General features: G+C 40.1%; 1 protein-coding gene across 22 annotated transcripts in view; it reads right to left on the reverse strand.

The window, feature by feature from the left end:
- TCF4 (transcription factor 4) overlaps positions 1–15,748 on the reverse strand; it is a 345,768-nt gene that overhangs the window by 26,102 nt on the left and 303,918 nt on the right. For 17 of the 22 annotated variants that reach the window (XM_059706150.1, XM_059706160.1, XM_059706151.1 and 14 more), the window contains 4 exons: positions 10,889–10,956; positions 9,718–9,796; positions 7,278–7,354; positions 4,466–4,669 (listed from right to left, as the gene is read on the reverse strand). In XM_059706150.1, the coding sequence (XP_059562133.1) occupies positions 4,466–4,669; positions 7,278–7,354; positions 9,718–9,796; positions 10,889–10,956 (428 nt within the window). The remainder of the gene's footprint in view (positions 1–4,465; positions 4,670–7,277; positions 7,355–9,717; positions 9,797–10,888; positions 10,957–15,748) is intronic. The other 5 variants (XM_059706172.1, XM_059706158.1, XM_059706153.1 and 2 more) reach the window with 1 other exon arrangement.

Below are 15,748 nucleotides of genomic sequence, written 5' to 3' on the forward strand. Positions count from 1 at the left end.
GTGAACCCGAACACTGAATGATTAATGGAATTATATTTGGAAACTGTCACTTCAATGACTTATAAAAATCGAATGATTTAATATCAGGTTAACCATGGAGATAATGGAGGCACAGAGGAGATTATATCTGAATAAGAGATTCTGACAGGGTTAGTGACAAATCCAGCTGCTTCCAAGTCCTCCCACATTCAGAGGTTTCTGCTTGGATTCTATTAGGAAAGTGAGTGGGTATGATAGAGAAGTGAGCTTAAACTGTATTGCTTGAAGGACCCTCGTAAGGAGAGTTCCACACCTCTTGCCACTTTCCATGGACATTCTGATTTGGGAATAAGTGTTTTGACAATGTGGATTTCAATCTAGAATGCTACCGCATTGGAGGGAAAGTTCTTCACCTCCACATTTGGGTAGAGAGTTGCTCTGGGAACTTGGCCATGAGACACCTGGAAATTTCTTTCATCAACAAACATTTTTCAAGATTTGAAGATCATGAGCTCTTACCACCTGAAATTAATTATTAAAAGGCATGTTTACAGATGGGTGTACTCATGGTAGCAATATGGAGCATAGAAACTGGAGTCAGAATGTCTGAGTTTAAATCTTGCTTTGTGACTAGGCTACTCAAATCTTCCGAGGCTCAGCTGACTCACACCCAGAATGGACTCCATCATCCTCTTCACTGGGCTCTTGAGAAGACTGCCTTCTATAACGTATATGATGCCCCTAGCAGTAGGCTGGCAGCTTGTCAAGCACTCAGAAAATATTAGTTGCCTTTCTTCCTTTTTGAGTGATAATTTGTTCACTGGGAAGAAAACAAAATGCAATACCTAGTACTCAAGGAATTTACAATATAGTTGCTAAGGCAAAAGTCATACCTACAAAAGATATATAGCTACACATACCTGGGTAAGATAAATATCTAGCTGATGGTATGATCTGTAGTGCTATGCGTGTAAAAAGAAAGTGACTATCACAGGAGGAGGTAGCAAGGGAAGGCTTCCTGGAAGAGGCTGAATTTGAGCCAGAGCTTTGAGAATGGTGGGTTGAGATGGACAGAGGAGTAGGTAGAGCCGGCCAATCCAGACAGAAATAAGAGAAGTAAATAGTAAAAATGTACAGGGCAAATTCTGGGAATATGCACAGACTGGTATTGCTGGGAAAGTTTATTGAAATAACTAAACATAAGGCTTTTGGTAAATGGTAATAGGACTTTAAAAGCTGGGCTAGAAAACTGTCTTTATCTGGTAGCTAATGGAAAGCTGGTAAAGGTCTCTGAGCAGGAGAGAGCATGGGCAAATAATATCATCTAGAAAGCCCGTGAGTCTACACCATTCACTCTAGTGTTATGAGCCATGCTGCTGTGAAAAAGTCCCTTTCATTACGCTAATACTCAGTAAATCACTGAAGACCCACTGCAGAACTCCAAGGAAAACATTTTATGAATCAAAAGCTAAGTACAATATGTTAGCAATTAAATGAGATAACATAATAGCCGATGCAGAACCATGGCTTTTCCCCACGATTTCAAGCTGCTGCAGAAAGAAATGCTTATATCATCTTCCAAGTTATCGAGCCATTTCGTTTTTATTTTCGGAAGGCAGGGAGAGGAAACGAGAAGAGTGGGGAGGTCAAGAGGATTCAAAGCTGTCTATTCTTTAATCAGAAGGCATTATTAAGGAGAGCCAGAAAGGAGGTTTGCTCAAAACCAAACCTGCCCGGGGATGGTGTTAAGTTACTGCCACTTGCTCCCACTGCAGAGCAACAAATGAAGGTGTGCAGTTGGGAAGGAAAGTCCCCCAGGCCGCTGCGGAGGTTTCCGGTGCATACCTCCCACTGCTACTTTATTTACTGCAGCTGGCCAGCGTTTATAGCCTGTTTCATGTATTAAAATTCAAATGTGGAAAACATTACCAGGATCCTCCTTGAATTTTTTTGTTGTTGTTGAGGGGGATGGGTTTTTTTTTTCTCTTCCCCTTCAACTTCCTTTTTATTATGGAATGCATCAAATGGTCAAAGGCTAACTTCAGACTGACTAAATGCAAAAACTATTTCCTTTGTTCTTAGGTTTTTGTTTGAAAAATTATACCAGTTTGCACAAGAAAATGACAATCCAATCTCGTCCACACACGTGATGGAGTTTCAGGTGGAAGGGCCTGGATTCTGGGGGCCACTAACTATTTTTGAGGAGAAAGACCACACAGCCCCACTTGGTTTAAAGGACAGCAGGTTGTGGCCATGTCATGTCTCTGGAGTTGCTCTCTTGTCTGGGGGTCTGTGGTTGTCCTTGATGGGATTCTAACTGTCTTCAGAGGAGCGGGCAAGAACTTTTCCTCATCAGCAAAACTAGCCGCTTTATGGCTTCTGCACAGTTTTTCAAAGTGAAAGACACTCCTGTATAACACGGGCTGATTAGTTCTGCTTTTCTCTCCTTCCCCTCCACCTGGGTCCACCCCGCTTCCCATCTCCAAAGATGATTCTAATCTCTTCCGATCCCACCTCTGAGTCAGCCTCAAAGAGGAGGCAACTCAAAGGTCACACAGTTCCAAACAGCATCTATGTATAGTTTATTATTTTAAAGAACCACTTAACCTACATCTGGTATTTAAGAGCAAACTTTACATATTTGTGGGGGAAAACAGCTCTGAAGCAATGCCCTGGGTGCATGTGGCATCCGTTTAACATATGCAAAGCGAACACAGCTACAGAAATTAAACTATTTTTCTCTTGATTGAGAGCAGATATACAGAAATGGTTATAAGTCACAGATCTGGCTTTTAATAAAGCCAGATTTCTTAATTAAAAGCAGTATTGTTTAAACATTGTAGTTTTTAAAAAAAGAGCTGTACAAACTGAAATCTCATATTATATGCATCCCAAGTGTATTTAACACATTACCTGAGGCCAAGCTAAATTAAAATCTAGATTTTCCTTTTGTTAACTCTTAGCAACTGCCATGAATAGACAAACAATTTCTACTCAATGATGAATTTTTGGGGTAGAGGTCAAGGAAAAGCGAAAAAGAAAAAAATGATTTAGCTTTGGCATTCAAAAATATCTTTCCACGTCTTAGAAGTGAGTTCATTGCTTCTATTTATAAACCGGTATTTTTGGTTTCAAATTGGTTGCAGGTTTCCATAACACACTCTCAGGATGGTCCTCTCGGTCTTTTACTAAGAGAAGTCGAAAGGACACAGAAGAACAGGACTGAGCAAGGAGCCTCGGAATGACCTGTACTTATTTTGCATTCTCCTTTCGGAATCATCTTTAAACCAGGGACACTTTATGGGATAACAGGAAAGCAACTTTTTAAGAGCCTATAAGGTACAAAACAGGACAAAAAAGTGTTTACTGCTCAGGTAGGAGTTTGTAAGGAGTGGACTTACACAGAAGCACTAGTAACATTAAATTTTCCGCCCATTCGGACCTCACTAATTATCACTTAATATTTTGTTTGGAAGATTCTCTGGATCTTCATAATCACCCCAAAAAGGGATGCACTCCCAAATCCTTACCAAAAGCAGTGGGCAGCATTGAAATCCCAACTGTAATGTGGACAAATCTGCTTAAGCTGCATTCAAATAGACTTATGGATAGGCAGTGGCAAAACTACTGTGCACTTTAATGACACAGTCCCACACCAGATATTTAGACAGACAAACACATCATATATTTCTACCTCCTATACTCAGAATTCAAAGGCACTGATTCGTTTCTTTAATAAAAAAAATTCAACCTATTCATATCTGAAATGCCAGCAATGTAACATGAACATAAGATGGTTGGGTCCTTTAGCCAAAGCCACCACGGTGAAGAATTTAAAATATCAGTGATGACCCGGCAATGCTCTCCTGGGTATGTACTTAAGTGAAATGAAGACGGACGTGCCCACACTAAAGCCTGTACATGGATGTTCATAGGAGCGTTATTCATAACAGCCAGAATGGAAATAATTCAAATATACATCACCCGATGAAGATAAATACAATGCACACAATGAAATATTGCTTGTCAACACAAGTGGATGACACTCTGATGTATGATAAAGCATGCATAAACCTGGAAAACACTGTGCTAAGCTGAAGAAGCCTGTCAGAAAAGATACCACATGTTGTATGATTCCATTCATAGGAAAAACCTAGATTAGGCAAATCTACTGACAGAAAAAGTATATCAGGATTGCCAAGGGCTGGAGGGGTTGAGGGGAGAATGGAGAGTGACTGACCGCTAATGGCAATGGGAATTTCTTTTCATTTTGCTGTGTTCTAAAATTAGACTGTGGCAATGGTTACATAACCCCGTGAATATACTAAAACACAGTGAAATATAAACCTTAAATGGGTTAATTGCATATTAAGTGAATATGTCTCAACAAAGCTATTTTTAAAAAGGGAAAAACAGCAGCAATAGTGTTTATAATCAAAAATCTAATTTTGTACGATAACTACAGTCTACAAAGTTAATCACTTACCATGAGTGAATGTCTGTTGGCTGAAAGAAGACCGGTTCCATACCCTGAGCCCAGACCACCCATTGCTCCATTATGAGAAGGTCCAATGATCCCATGCATGTCCCCGTGACTGCCAGGCATAGCAGTGGACGGGCCCACTGCATGATTTCGGAGAACATGAATGGCATCATCCAGTCTTTCTAAACGATCTTCAATCCGGCTTTGCTGTTGGTGAATAAAGGATGTGAAATTTGATTTAGTTTGAAATGCATGCATGTGTTCCATAAGTAAAATGAGTTCACACACACCACACTTTGAGTTTCTAAATGTTTCCAATAAAGTTTATTTCCTTAAAATAATAATAATAATAATAATAATAATAATAATAGCATCCTTCCTAGACAACAGGTGACAAACGTTAATGTTATAATCAGTGTTATTTTTCATGAACAAAGTAAATTCAGTAATTCTTCCAGGACATTTGAATGTACATATGCTGTACTATATTGCATTAGCTTGAAAGAGAATTTAGATTTACTTTAGAAAAGAAAAACATTTATTGAATTTAAGAAACATTCTGACAGGCACTGGTGAAAAGATTTTTAAAAATTAGCCATGAAAAGGTGACCTATTTATAGTTCCCCAATTAAATTACCCTCCTGGAGGTATATTCCTTGATTTCCTCTGTGACATATGATACAGTGCTAACTATCAAGTCAGGGATGGGTAAATACATACAGACAGTAATTTCTTGAGTACTATTGATTTTCACCTGTATTTCTTGCTTTCTATCTATTTTCACCACTGTATGTGCGTGTGTGCGTGCGTATGTGCGTGTGTGTGTACAGAAGAAAGTGGGGACTCAAAGTAATCACAGAAAACATTACAAAAATTCTGTCAACCAACATGGTACGAGATTTCACTACTGAAGAATCACAAAGAACTGAATTAATGTTTACCAGAGCTTCTAAATGATTTCAAAGTCCTAACTATAGTATAGATTCACTCCCTTACACAGGTATATTATTAAAAACCAACTGAACTTTTTTTCTTATCCCAGCCATTAGGATCCAACTTGTCTGCAACTAGATAAGGTCTGTACTGTGGTTTTTGGGGAAGAATATGGGCATGTAGTTGTGTATTCATTTTTTTCCAGTGTGATAAATTATGATATGAAATAAACATCTGCATAGGACTCTCCAGTGTATACTTTAACATCTAACATCCCACTGGGCCCTCATACTACATGAGTGAGGCAAGCAGGGAAGACAGTATTACCCCTTCCACAAAGACATGCGGATGAGGCTCAAAGAAATTAAATGAATTAATTAACCAGTGTCACAGTACCAGGAAATGATAACGCCAGGATTCAAATCTAAGTCTTTTGACTTCAAATCTAATGTCCTTTTGTACTACAACATGCTTCAATCCGCTCTGATTTTCAGTGGGCTGTGCAAACAGATGTACCCGCTTTACTGTATGAGAAGAACAATTTCTAATTATTCTACACTGACAGGAAGAATGTGGGTCTAATACATGTAGTCTATGGTGCAGAGCATTCTGGTTTGGTGGCCCTGGTGTTACAGGGCCTCCCCTAAACTCCTAGCGTGGCTACTAGTATGACCTTGGAAAAGTTGTTAACTTCTTTGAGTCTACGCTTCTTAATTTTAAAAATAGGAATGCATGCATATGTACACTTCCAAGTGTAAATGTAAGCATGGAAAGGAAGAATACATGTGCCTACCATCCTTTCTGGCTCACAGCTTCCTGGAGGAGAGAGCAGTTTCTTGTGTGAATCCCCTCTTGAGTGTTGAGAATTTAAAGGAACTAAAGCTGTAGTTCACAACTTTAAACCCAGTCTTTACAGTTTTATAGTTGGACAAAGCCCAGTTTTGATAGATGGGTCCCAGAGAATAACTGATGGAGGTAAACACTGGCGGCAGATTAGTGGGGCTGGGTAGGTAGTGCATATGCCGCCTCGCTCTGTGGTTGCCTTTACCGGCTAAAATGCAGAGCTGGGTGATTCACACACCTCAGCAGGGAGAGAACAAGGGGGAAATATACTGTTGTATTTTTAATTTTAGATTTTCCTTAATTTAAATAGTAAGCCAGAAGAGAAGGAAACCCTGAACCACTGACAAGACAACATTAGAGACATGTATGCCTTTTTCCATGTTCCACCTCAACGAAGGGAAACAACGTGGAAAGACTGAAGAGCTCCTTCCTGCTACCCCTCCCCATTCGGTTCATGCACAGCCCGGATACTGCACTGAGTGGTGGTTTCATGCATATTTCCAGGCCCATCGCTGAGACTTGAGAAAGCCTAGAGAGGCAGACACTGTATCATCACCTTAGAATATTAATTAACCCCATGCAAATTCCCAGCCTTTCCCTCCTGGAAGAGCAGAGATGTACTGATGTCACTAGGTGTCTATGAGAACCAAAGTGAACAAGGAAGTAGGAGTAGCTTCTGATTCCAAGGTCAAGAGGAAAATGCCTATAAACGTGTTATTCTGGGAAGCAGAGCAGAGAATATAGGCTCTTTAAGTGTTGCAGTACACAGCTTTAGCAGGGACTTCAGCAGCTCATCTCAGGGAAATAATTTAATCACACGCCGGGATCTTTCCCCAGATGAGAAGGGGCCACTATCCTTCCAGGATTTTTAATCTTCTATCTGGTCCTAGATCTTTAGAGCCCTGGGCTTACACTGCAGCAGTATCTGGGTTACAATCTACAAACAGGAACAAACACAGTCTAATCTTGGAGTGAACTAGAGGCAACAAGAGAAACATGCTCTGGAAGTGGCTGGAGCAGAGATGAGCAGATGACTTACCAAGGAGTGCAAGGGTCCTTCATAGTTAGGAGATGATGAGGCCTGCCCTCCATTTCTAGACCAAACAGCTGTGCCTGCTGATATGAACAAAGGAATTACAATGCAATCAACATCGTCTTAAAAACAATCTCACCAACACTTTCAACAGTTCTCTTAGAAACAGCGATGTTGGTTTCCACATGGACCCTAAGGTGAACCTCCCATCCAAAAATTCTAGGGCAAGGAAAACATCTTAAATGTAAAACATGGAGACTTTACATAGACTCAGAATTCTCTCAAGCTTCCTAAAAGGAGGAATTTTAGCTAGAGAAGTGTTCCTTTGAAGAAAACTATTACTACATAGTCAAGGTCCTTTTAAGAATGCAAAGTGGGAAGGGTACTGGGGCGGGCCTTTGTTATGCCTCCATGCAAGGCCAGTTTGTTAAACCAAAATTCTCTCACCAATGAAAAACAGCTTTGCGACTTGGTTTTAAAATGATCCTTGAGAAGGAATAAGCCTTCAGAAACTTTTTAAGGAAATAAGATTAGTTGGCAGGGATCCACAGAACCAGAAATTTAAAAACTCAACATAACAACAGTAATAAGTAGTTTCTTCTGAAGAAAATAATTTTTTTATGACTCGCTAAACCTGCAGGTAAAGAAAGATGCCTGCTATAATAAATATTACATGTCTAACGTCCTACTTTTAAATTTAAAATAATATGCACTCAGAATAGAAGATAAATAATTCAAGTAAGGAAAATAAAATCTACGATTTCACTGAATCTCACGCCCGACAGTTAGCCCTTTAAATATTCATTTTCCTGTCATTTCTGGGTGTGCATGTGTGTGTATTCTGATGCTAAATGAAAACAGAATACTTTGTCCAATTACTTTCAGGGACAGAATCTGGACAGAGCTATCAGTGTGGAAACAGCGGCCTGTCCCCAGGTCTACATCCTCATGAAGCCCTTCCCTGCTGCCAGGTGGTCTTCCAGGATGGGTTACCAGGGCCCCGCAATGGCCTTTCTGGTCTGGTCTTTCTCTGAGAGCACCCTGCTCAGGTTTAGAGTATTTAGGGCGTTTTCTGGCATGATTTGTGCACCACAACTTTCGGCCCCCCATTAACCTAGGAGTGGAGAGGCAGAACTGCATGCACCCGGATCTTTGCTCTCCGGGACTGCTACAGACTTAACCTTAAGCATTAGACGAAAATAGTGGTTCTCAAGCTTTATTAGACTGTAGAATCCCCCCCCCCCAATTATAAAATAGACAGAATTAGAGCTGTTTTGCTCACATGGGGTTGTGTCCCTGCTCAGACCCCTCCTCGCAGGTCTCAGGGGATGCTGCCCTGTGTAGCGGGGCTGGCGGTCACTCCCCAGGGCTGAGCACCATGGTGAGCACTGCACACTGCTGAGCTTCCCTGGCCTTTTCCAACACGGGGAAGGCTTCGCTGCTGTTGCCGTGTCCCCTTGATGTCACCTCTGTTTCTTGCCAGTTTCAACCGTCTCTGGGCATTTGGACTTAAATGTCCAGCTACCCCTCTCTGTTCTGTGCCCCCCCCCCCATGTCAATGGAGGCTTGGGAAGGCTGATATCAAGCCCCACCTAAGCCAAGGCCATCGCCTCCGGAAGCTTGGTGGTGATCTGAACCAGGGAGCCAGCTTGTGGTGGGCCCTGTGAGTGCTGATACAGGGACGGAGGAGGCAGCATTTCGGCAAGTGACTCGCTATAAATTACAGGAAGGTCAGGTTTCAATGAGGTACAGATGTGACCTAGTTTTGTGTTAGAAGCCACCTGCCCTCTTTCCAGAGTGCGGAGACAGGCAGCAGACAGGGCCTTCTGGAAGCATTTATACTGGAAGGGCAATGAGCCTTTTAAATGGACCTCTGCTTTACTAACATAATGTAAGAACTTAGATTTTACTACTTGAAGCCATAGTTCATGTAATTTGTTATTTTTAAAGGCAAACATCCCCTTTTACTCCACACACTTCACAATTTATTTACAAGATTATAGTTTCCTCAAACATCCCAATTACATGGACTTCAAAGAGGGAATTTGGAAAGTCTAAAATTTCTGTCGGAAGAGATCCTCTTGAATAATCTATATTTGATGACTGTACAATCATAGTCAAGGCTATATGTACTACCTGGTCTCGTTTGAGATGTTTTATTAGAACATGTTATTCTGTGGAGTATCTTCTAGAGAGCTAGGAAAAATTTCAGAAATAAGTTTCCCATATGTCGGTATATTTTTAAAAAACATCTAATTTTTAAGACAAGTTTGGGTGTAAGTGACTGTGCCTTCACATGGCTGTCTGTCTCTCCCACTCCTTTCTGCCTGTTTGGAAACGGTGTTTTGAGCCTGTGGAGGGACGGAGCTTCCTCTGAGTGCGGGAAGTCCAGGGGGCAGTCACTCTCAGCAGCTGGCCCTGTGAGGCATGGGAGCAAGGACAGTACCTGAGAGAGAAGGCGGAGAGCCGACAGGAGTTGAAGGGTTTGATGAAAAGCTGTTGTTAGTGTGATCTGGAGAATAGATCTTAAAACAATGGGGAGACAAGAAAACAAATCCTCATTATTAGGAACAAACAATCAACAATTTTGTCAACTGCAAAGTATCCATGCAATTCATTTAAAAGTTACAACTTACAGAATACATTTAGTGATCAACTGCAGTAACAACACGTACCCACTTTAATCTTGCAAAATCAGAATTACTGAGGTCATATAAGATCGTCGGAAAAGACCTGGACTGGAGGTCAGCAAACTACTTTTCAGTCCTTTTCCTCCCACTTCTCCCGTGGCTGCTTGGCTGTGGGCAAGCCACAGAGATACACAGAGCCCACCCCCACTCCACAAAACAGGCCAGACCAAGTCACCCTAAGATCGTTGTCCAACTCCCTCTTCACCATGATTAAAGCATTTGATTCCAAGATATGAGAATGCCTAGATTAAATAAAAACTTTTACTTGGTAAAAATGTTGAGAAATCAAACATTTTATGCTCCTGATGGTACGGAAAAACCAACTGAAGAGATAAAATGTTAAAGCAACAAATCTCCACTTACATTTGCAGATGCCCATGCTTAGCTTTTGAGGACACCACCAGGTGTGCCATTGTCGCTAGCGAAGGTGCAGGGCACCTCCCAGTGCAGCCTCTTGGCCGTGGGCAGGTAAGGCAGAGAAGCTGAGTCCCCAGGTGCCAAATGCGTGACAGTTCCCCCTAGTCCTCACTGAGGGTCTTTTTAAATGCCTTTTCTAAAGTATTTTAGAATTGCCCCTCACAAAGTCAGTCTTAGATGGTCAATGAGGGGCCATATGACTTTAGAGAAAAATAAGAAATCCAGATAGAAAATCTATACACCTAAGGGCTCCAAGAATATCCGAGAACCTGTAACTGAGTACCACTTAGCGCCCTGAGGAGACAAGATGGAAGAGACCAGCCAGGCATGGAAGCTTCGGAGGTCTCTCTTCAGATTTTCCAGTGATCATTATGCAAGGGGAAAAAAGCCAGCATTTCCAAAATCAAAGCTCTTTGCCATTCATTGTATACAATTCCACATGTCCACGTCTGATTAAAGTTCAGGCCTCCACAATGCTACGTACGAAGGCCAAAGTCAATATTGCCTCACCGAAGCAAGTGCTTTCCCCAGAGCATCTCCAGTCTGGGAGCTGCCTGCTGCTCCGCTTCCTCTATTTGCTGCAAAAACAAAAGGCAGAATATGAAAAACCAGGCAGTGAGACGTCTAACCATTTTCTATTCCTGGTCCATTTACTTACAATTTAATTGCATTTTTAATGCTAATTATGACACATTAATTTTTAATTAGCATTAATTTGTTTGCTGAGGTAGATGTCAAATATATTCATGTTACATTTTCTACAGATAAAATATAAACCTGACACCTTGGTTTAAAGATACAGTCTTTTAGTTGCTATTACCTTCAGGCTTGTTACCTAGGAGTGTGTAGTGGTGAATGCTAGTTCATTGCTAAGAAAGTGACAGTACTTTCAGGTGTCTGAAGTCCTCAAAGTTTGGCTTTTCTTTACATTTTAGATAGTCAACTGAATTCTCCTCATGCATAATTTACACCTCCTTTGAAATAAAAAGAGGTACTCCTCTCAGAGTTCCACAGTAAACAAAATCAAACAAAAAAATCTATAACAGGTCTAGGAGAGAAAATATTTTTAATATTTGAAATAACATGTATTCTCCACACATTTAAGTGAAATTTTAAAAAAATTGAACTGCTGTGCTACTAAATGTCAGCATGGTCTCAGATTCTGGAGATAAAATCAGTCTACATAATTGTGAAGCTATCGCTCCATCTTAAACACTGGTATTTTTATCTACAAAATAGATGAACAAAGAGTACTATTAATAAAAAGACAGAGGTGCTAGTGTATAATCCAAAGCCAGCTCTATTCAGCAAGTGTCTTTGAAGGTAATTTGCCTTTACACAATGGGACAGCCAGTGTTCCTCGGAGGTCTTTAGCCTCAGCACAACGCCTACGTGTGCTATGCTGCAGTCATCAGGGCCTCGACATAAGCAAAGTGATGTAAGATTTAAATAAAGCCTATTAAACTCCAGCGGAAGATATTTTTCAATACTTGGTGAAATAAGCAAACCGATTAATCCAAGCAAAACTTCATTACACAAATAATTTTTTAAAAATTCACAGCCCTATCCTTGACCCAAGAAAGCAGCTTTCTGGCAATGTGTCTCCACGTCCAGTGTGTGAAGTGGAATAGAGCTCAGACCCCAGGGGTCAGCTTCTCCCCATTCTCCAGGTTACAATTTCACTCTCTTGGCCTCTGCTTAGCACAGTTGAATTATGCTGGCTATTTTCACATATTCACATGCTGGGTATGTCAGTTAGTGGTCTTTTGATGTGTGTTTTATTTGATTAACAAAACCCACCCCCATATTCATGTGTTATTACTAACCCTGAAAGAACACTGATAGATGGTAAAACGAACAGTCACCTTTGGACAAGATATTTGTTTTCATTCCACAGACTCATATGAAAACTGAATCATTAAAAAGTAGCTGACATTGTCCTAGAAGAAGTGAGGCTGTAATCTGTAATTTCCAAATGTAATTAAAAGGCTCGTCTCTGTATCAGCTATTAGTACTAAGGATTTTAAGTGGAAGCGATCTTTGAAATGGGGGTCTGACATCATGCTGAGCTAGTGGAAGGAACTCACAGATATCAAGAGTATTAAAAATACTTAGTATAAGAGATAAATAGAATTTTATCTGGCATGAAAATTGAAATTGTTATATTAAGGAGGTTTTTTTAAAAAATAAAGACAATTCTAAATAGAAAATAATAAATATTTTGAAAACATAGAGAGAACTAATATTTTCCAGCTGGTATTACCATAGTATTTGGGCATAGTATTTGTGCGCGCGCGCGCGCGTGTGTGTGTGTGTATGTATGAATGTGTGTGTGTGTGTGTGTGTATATATATGACATATATTTCTAGAAATTCATATATATATATAATTTTCATAGAAGTAACATTATCATATACTAGTATACCTAAAATTAGATTTAGCAGTCAAAATAGCTTGTGATGTCTGCTTAATTACAAAACAAATTTCATGATATGTAAGTGCAAAGCCGCAATGGAAAAATTACATTATCTAAAAAAGAACTGAAACCCAAGTAGTACAAGATATTGTTTCAATTACAGAAAACATTTGCTACCATTGTGGCTTTCAAAAGATTAATTCTTCCTTTGAACAACTTTAAAATTAAGATAATAAGTGTTTAAAAATACTTTTTCATGAAACCAAACAGAATTGAAAATCAACAAAAATATTTTAGGAACATTAAAAAAGCTAATTATATGTAACACACACACAAAAAATCACACTTTACAAGAAACAAGATATAATTATTATGATCATGTCCATACTAAACTTTGTACTAAGTGCCTGTTATACAGAGGAAGATGTTAGGACCTAGGAGGTAGATTAAAAAATAGAATCAACTCCTTACCTCAGGTTGTCATAAAAATGATTTCGAAAACTAACAGGCTACTCATGGAGGCCACTGATGAGAATAGACTATTTTTAATACGCAGCCATTCCACCTGGCAGCAGCAGCCGGAGTGAGGCATCCAGGGCTTAAATTTCAAAGCAGTTTCCTGGGCCAGTTTGCCCCATCACTTGGAATGCCTTTTGTTCTGTTCCAGGAAACGTTGGAGAAGACACATTCTCAAGAGTCCCTGAGCATGTTAGGCGACAGGGGTCTTCTGCTAGAGCTCTCTTTTTATTTCTGTGACTGATATGCCAAAGGGCACAAATAATCCGACAGTGAACACGTTATTAACTCTCAAACTTATAATTTCTTTTATATTAAATAATGGGTCATGTTTAGCCAAACGCGCTTCTAATTAACTTGGTGCTTATCAAATCCACCTTTTGGCTTTCATGTAACAGGACTTGATTACGATTCTAGGCCCAAGTTTTTGTCAACTCGTATTATGAGCAATTACCCAAGTGCCCATATAACAAATAAAGATGAAAACTACTGCCCCTACTTGGTAAAGACTGGGTTGATTTCTTAAGATATTTTAGCTCTAATCAATTTTTCTTGCTCCAGAGAAAAAAGAATCTGTCGTTAAGCAGGGCTGCAAAGTAAATATGAGTGGAAGATGAGCAGTGATTAAGAGGAAGTGTAATTCTGTAGGAGGATTCGGCACTGCCAGCCACCCGAGCACTGCTCAGGGGGCGTGTGCACAGGTGCTTGTTGCTGGCTAGATATGGAGCAGAGAGAGGGTTCTGCTACATGTCGGACCACCCTGGGACTCACTCTCAGCTTTGGGGAAATGGCAATTCCCATTAGAACACACCCTCATCAAAACACCAGGAGGAGTGGTGCCTGGGGATCCACTACTGAAAATTAGAATTGCGAAAATATGTTACCCTTTTAATACACACCCATAACCTCAGGCTGGGAACATGACAAAGATATAAAAGGAACGATAAGTGTAATTCATAGTGTATTTGCCTGAAAGAAGATGACTGCTTTGAAATTTAGTTATTTCTGAACTATGTGCAAGTGAGCCTCGTATTATTAAACTATTAAAAGCATCCTAACAATGTCATGAACTTGACTATAAAGATGACACAAGAAAGAGTGTCTCCAGCACTCCTACAGAATCTAATTTTATAATTAAACCCCTAATTAGGGCTAGAATGCACTCATTTTTAGCACGAGGGATCTCTAGAAATTCAGGGGGAAAGTTGGGCCCCAGGACCATGTGCAGGAAATGGACAAGACTTAAATCAAACTAGTTAACTGTTTTCCATTAGTGGTCTTTGTAACTATGGTGCCATGTCATTGCTGGGCGAAATTCATAAACCCTTATGCTCTGTGCCTGTCTATCACCCAACTCTATTTGAAGGCTCAAGATTCTTGTAAAAGACAAAGTGAATCTATATGACTACACTAATATAAAATAACTGTGAAACCAAGTCCCCAAGGGGAAATTGACATGTTTCTGCTAGAAAAGCCACATACTCAAGTGCTTCATGTCATACAAACATGTCATTAGAAGTGAAAGTGGTTAGCCAGATTAATTCATGAACCAGATAGATATTCCAGGGTGATCTTTAGCATATGTTGTATTAAATCCATTTTGGTAGTCTGTTCCTTCAACACTGTTTGCTTTGAGGTTAAAAACATGGGAAATGCCTTATATGAGAAAGCAGGCCAGTTAAAGACCAATAAAATAATAATACTTATTATAAGCATTATACTGGTTGTATGCCCAATTCCCTCTGAGGGCAAGGGAGGGTGTATAGCCCAAACAACAAGAAGTCACACCCAGGGAGTGGATACAAATGGTACCTCCCAGGGGTCCTCACTGAGAAGTGTCAGAAGTGTGTGTGGTATAGTCACCTCAATGCTTTTGACCAGGAAGGGCAATTGGATACTGCAGGTAGGAAGAAAATATGTATATAACAAAATGTATACGGCTACTAGTCTCTACACATTTCTATCCTCTACAGCTGGTATCTAGTAACTTACTACACTTCCTTCTCTGAGATACACCCAGCTGGGTAATATTGAGAGGGTTTCAGAATAAAGTTTGAAGGGCTTTGATACTGGTAACTCCTGAAGCCCTCCGCCTTAGCTTCTCTCCTTAACTGGGTGCTCCATTAGTTAAACGTCTATGGACCCATGCTGTGTCCCATGCATTATACTCATACACTTCTAGATCCCTCTAATTCAGAAATGTCTGGTATAATCTCCAGAGTTTGCTGGCAAAGCTTCAGAGGAAAATGTGAATTCTGTGTAACAAATGAAATACTTTAGAATTCTCTCAAAAATCCATGGATGAATGTGTCACAAAAATATTTCACCATTAATATAATCTCAGTAAGATTTATCCTTCCTAAGGGTTTCTCAGAAAAATGATACTGGGAATTAAAGGGGGGAAAAACTGAACAAAAATCACAAGAAACAAGGGCCAT

Source organism: Myotis daubentonii, chromosome 8, assembly GCF_963259705.1.
Source record: "Myotis daubentonii chromosome 8, mMyoDau2.1, whole genome shotgun sequence".
NCBI classification, from domain to species: Eukaryota; Metazoa; Chordata; class Mammalia; order Chiroptera; family Vespertilionidae; genus Myotis; species Myotis daubentonii.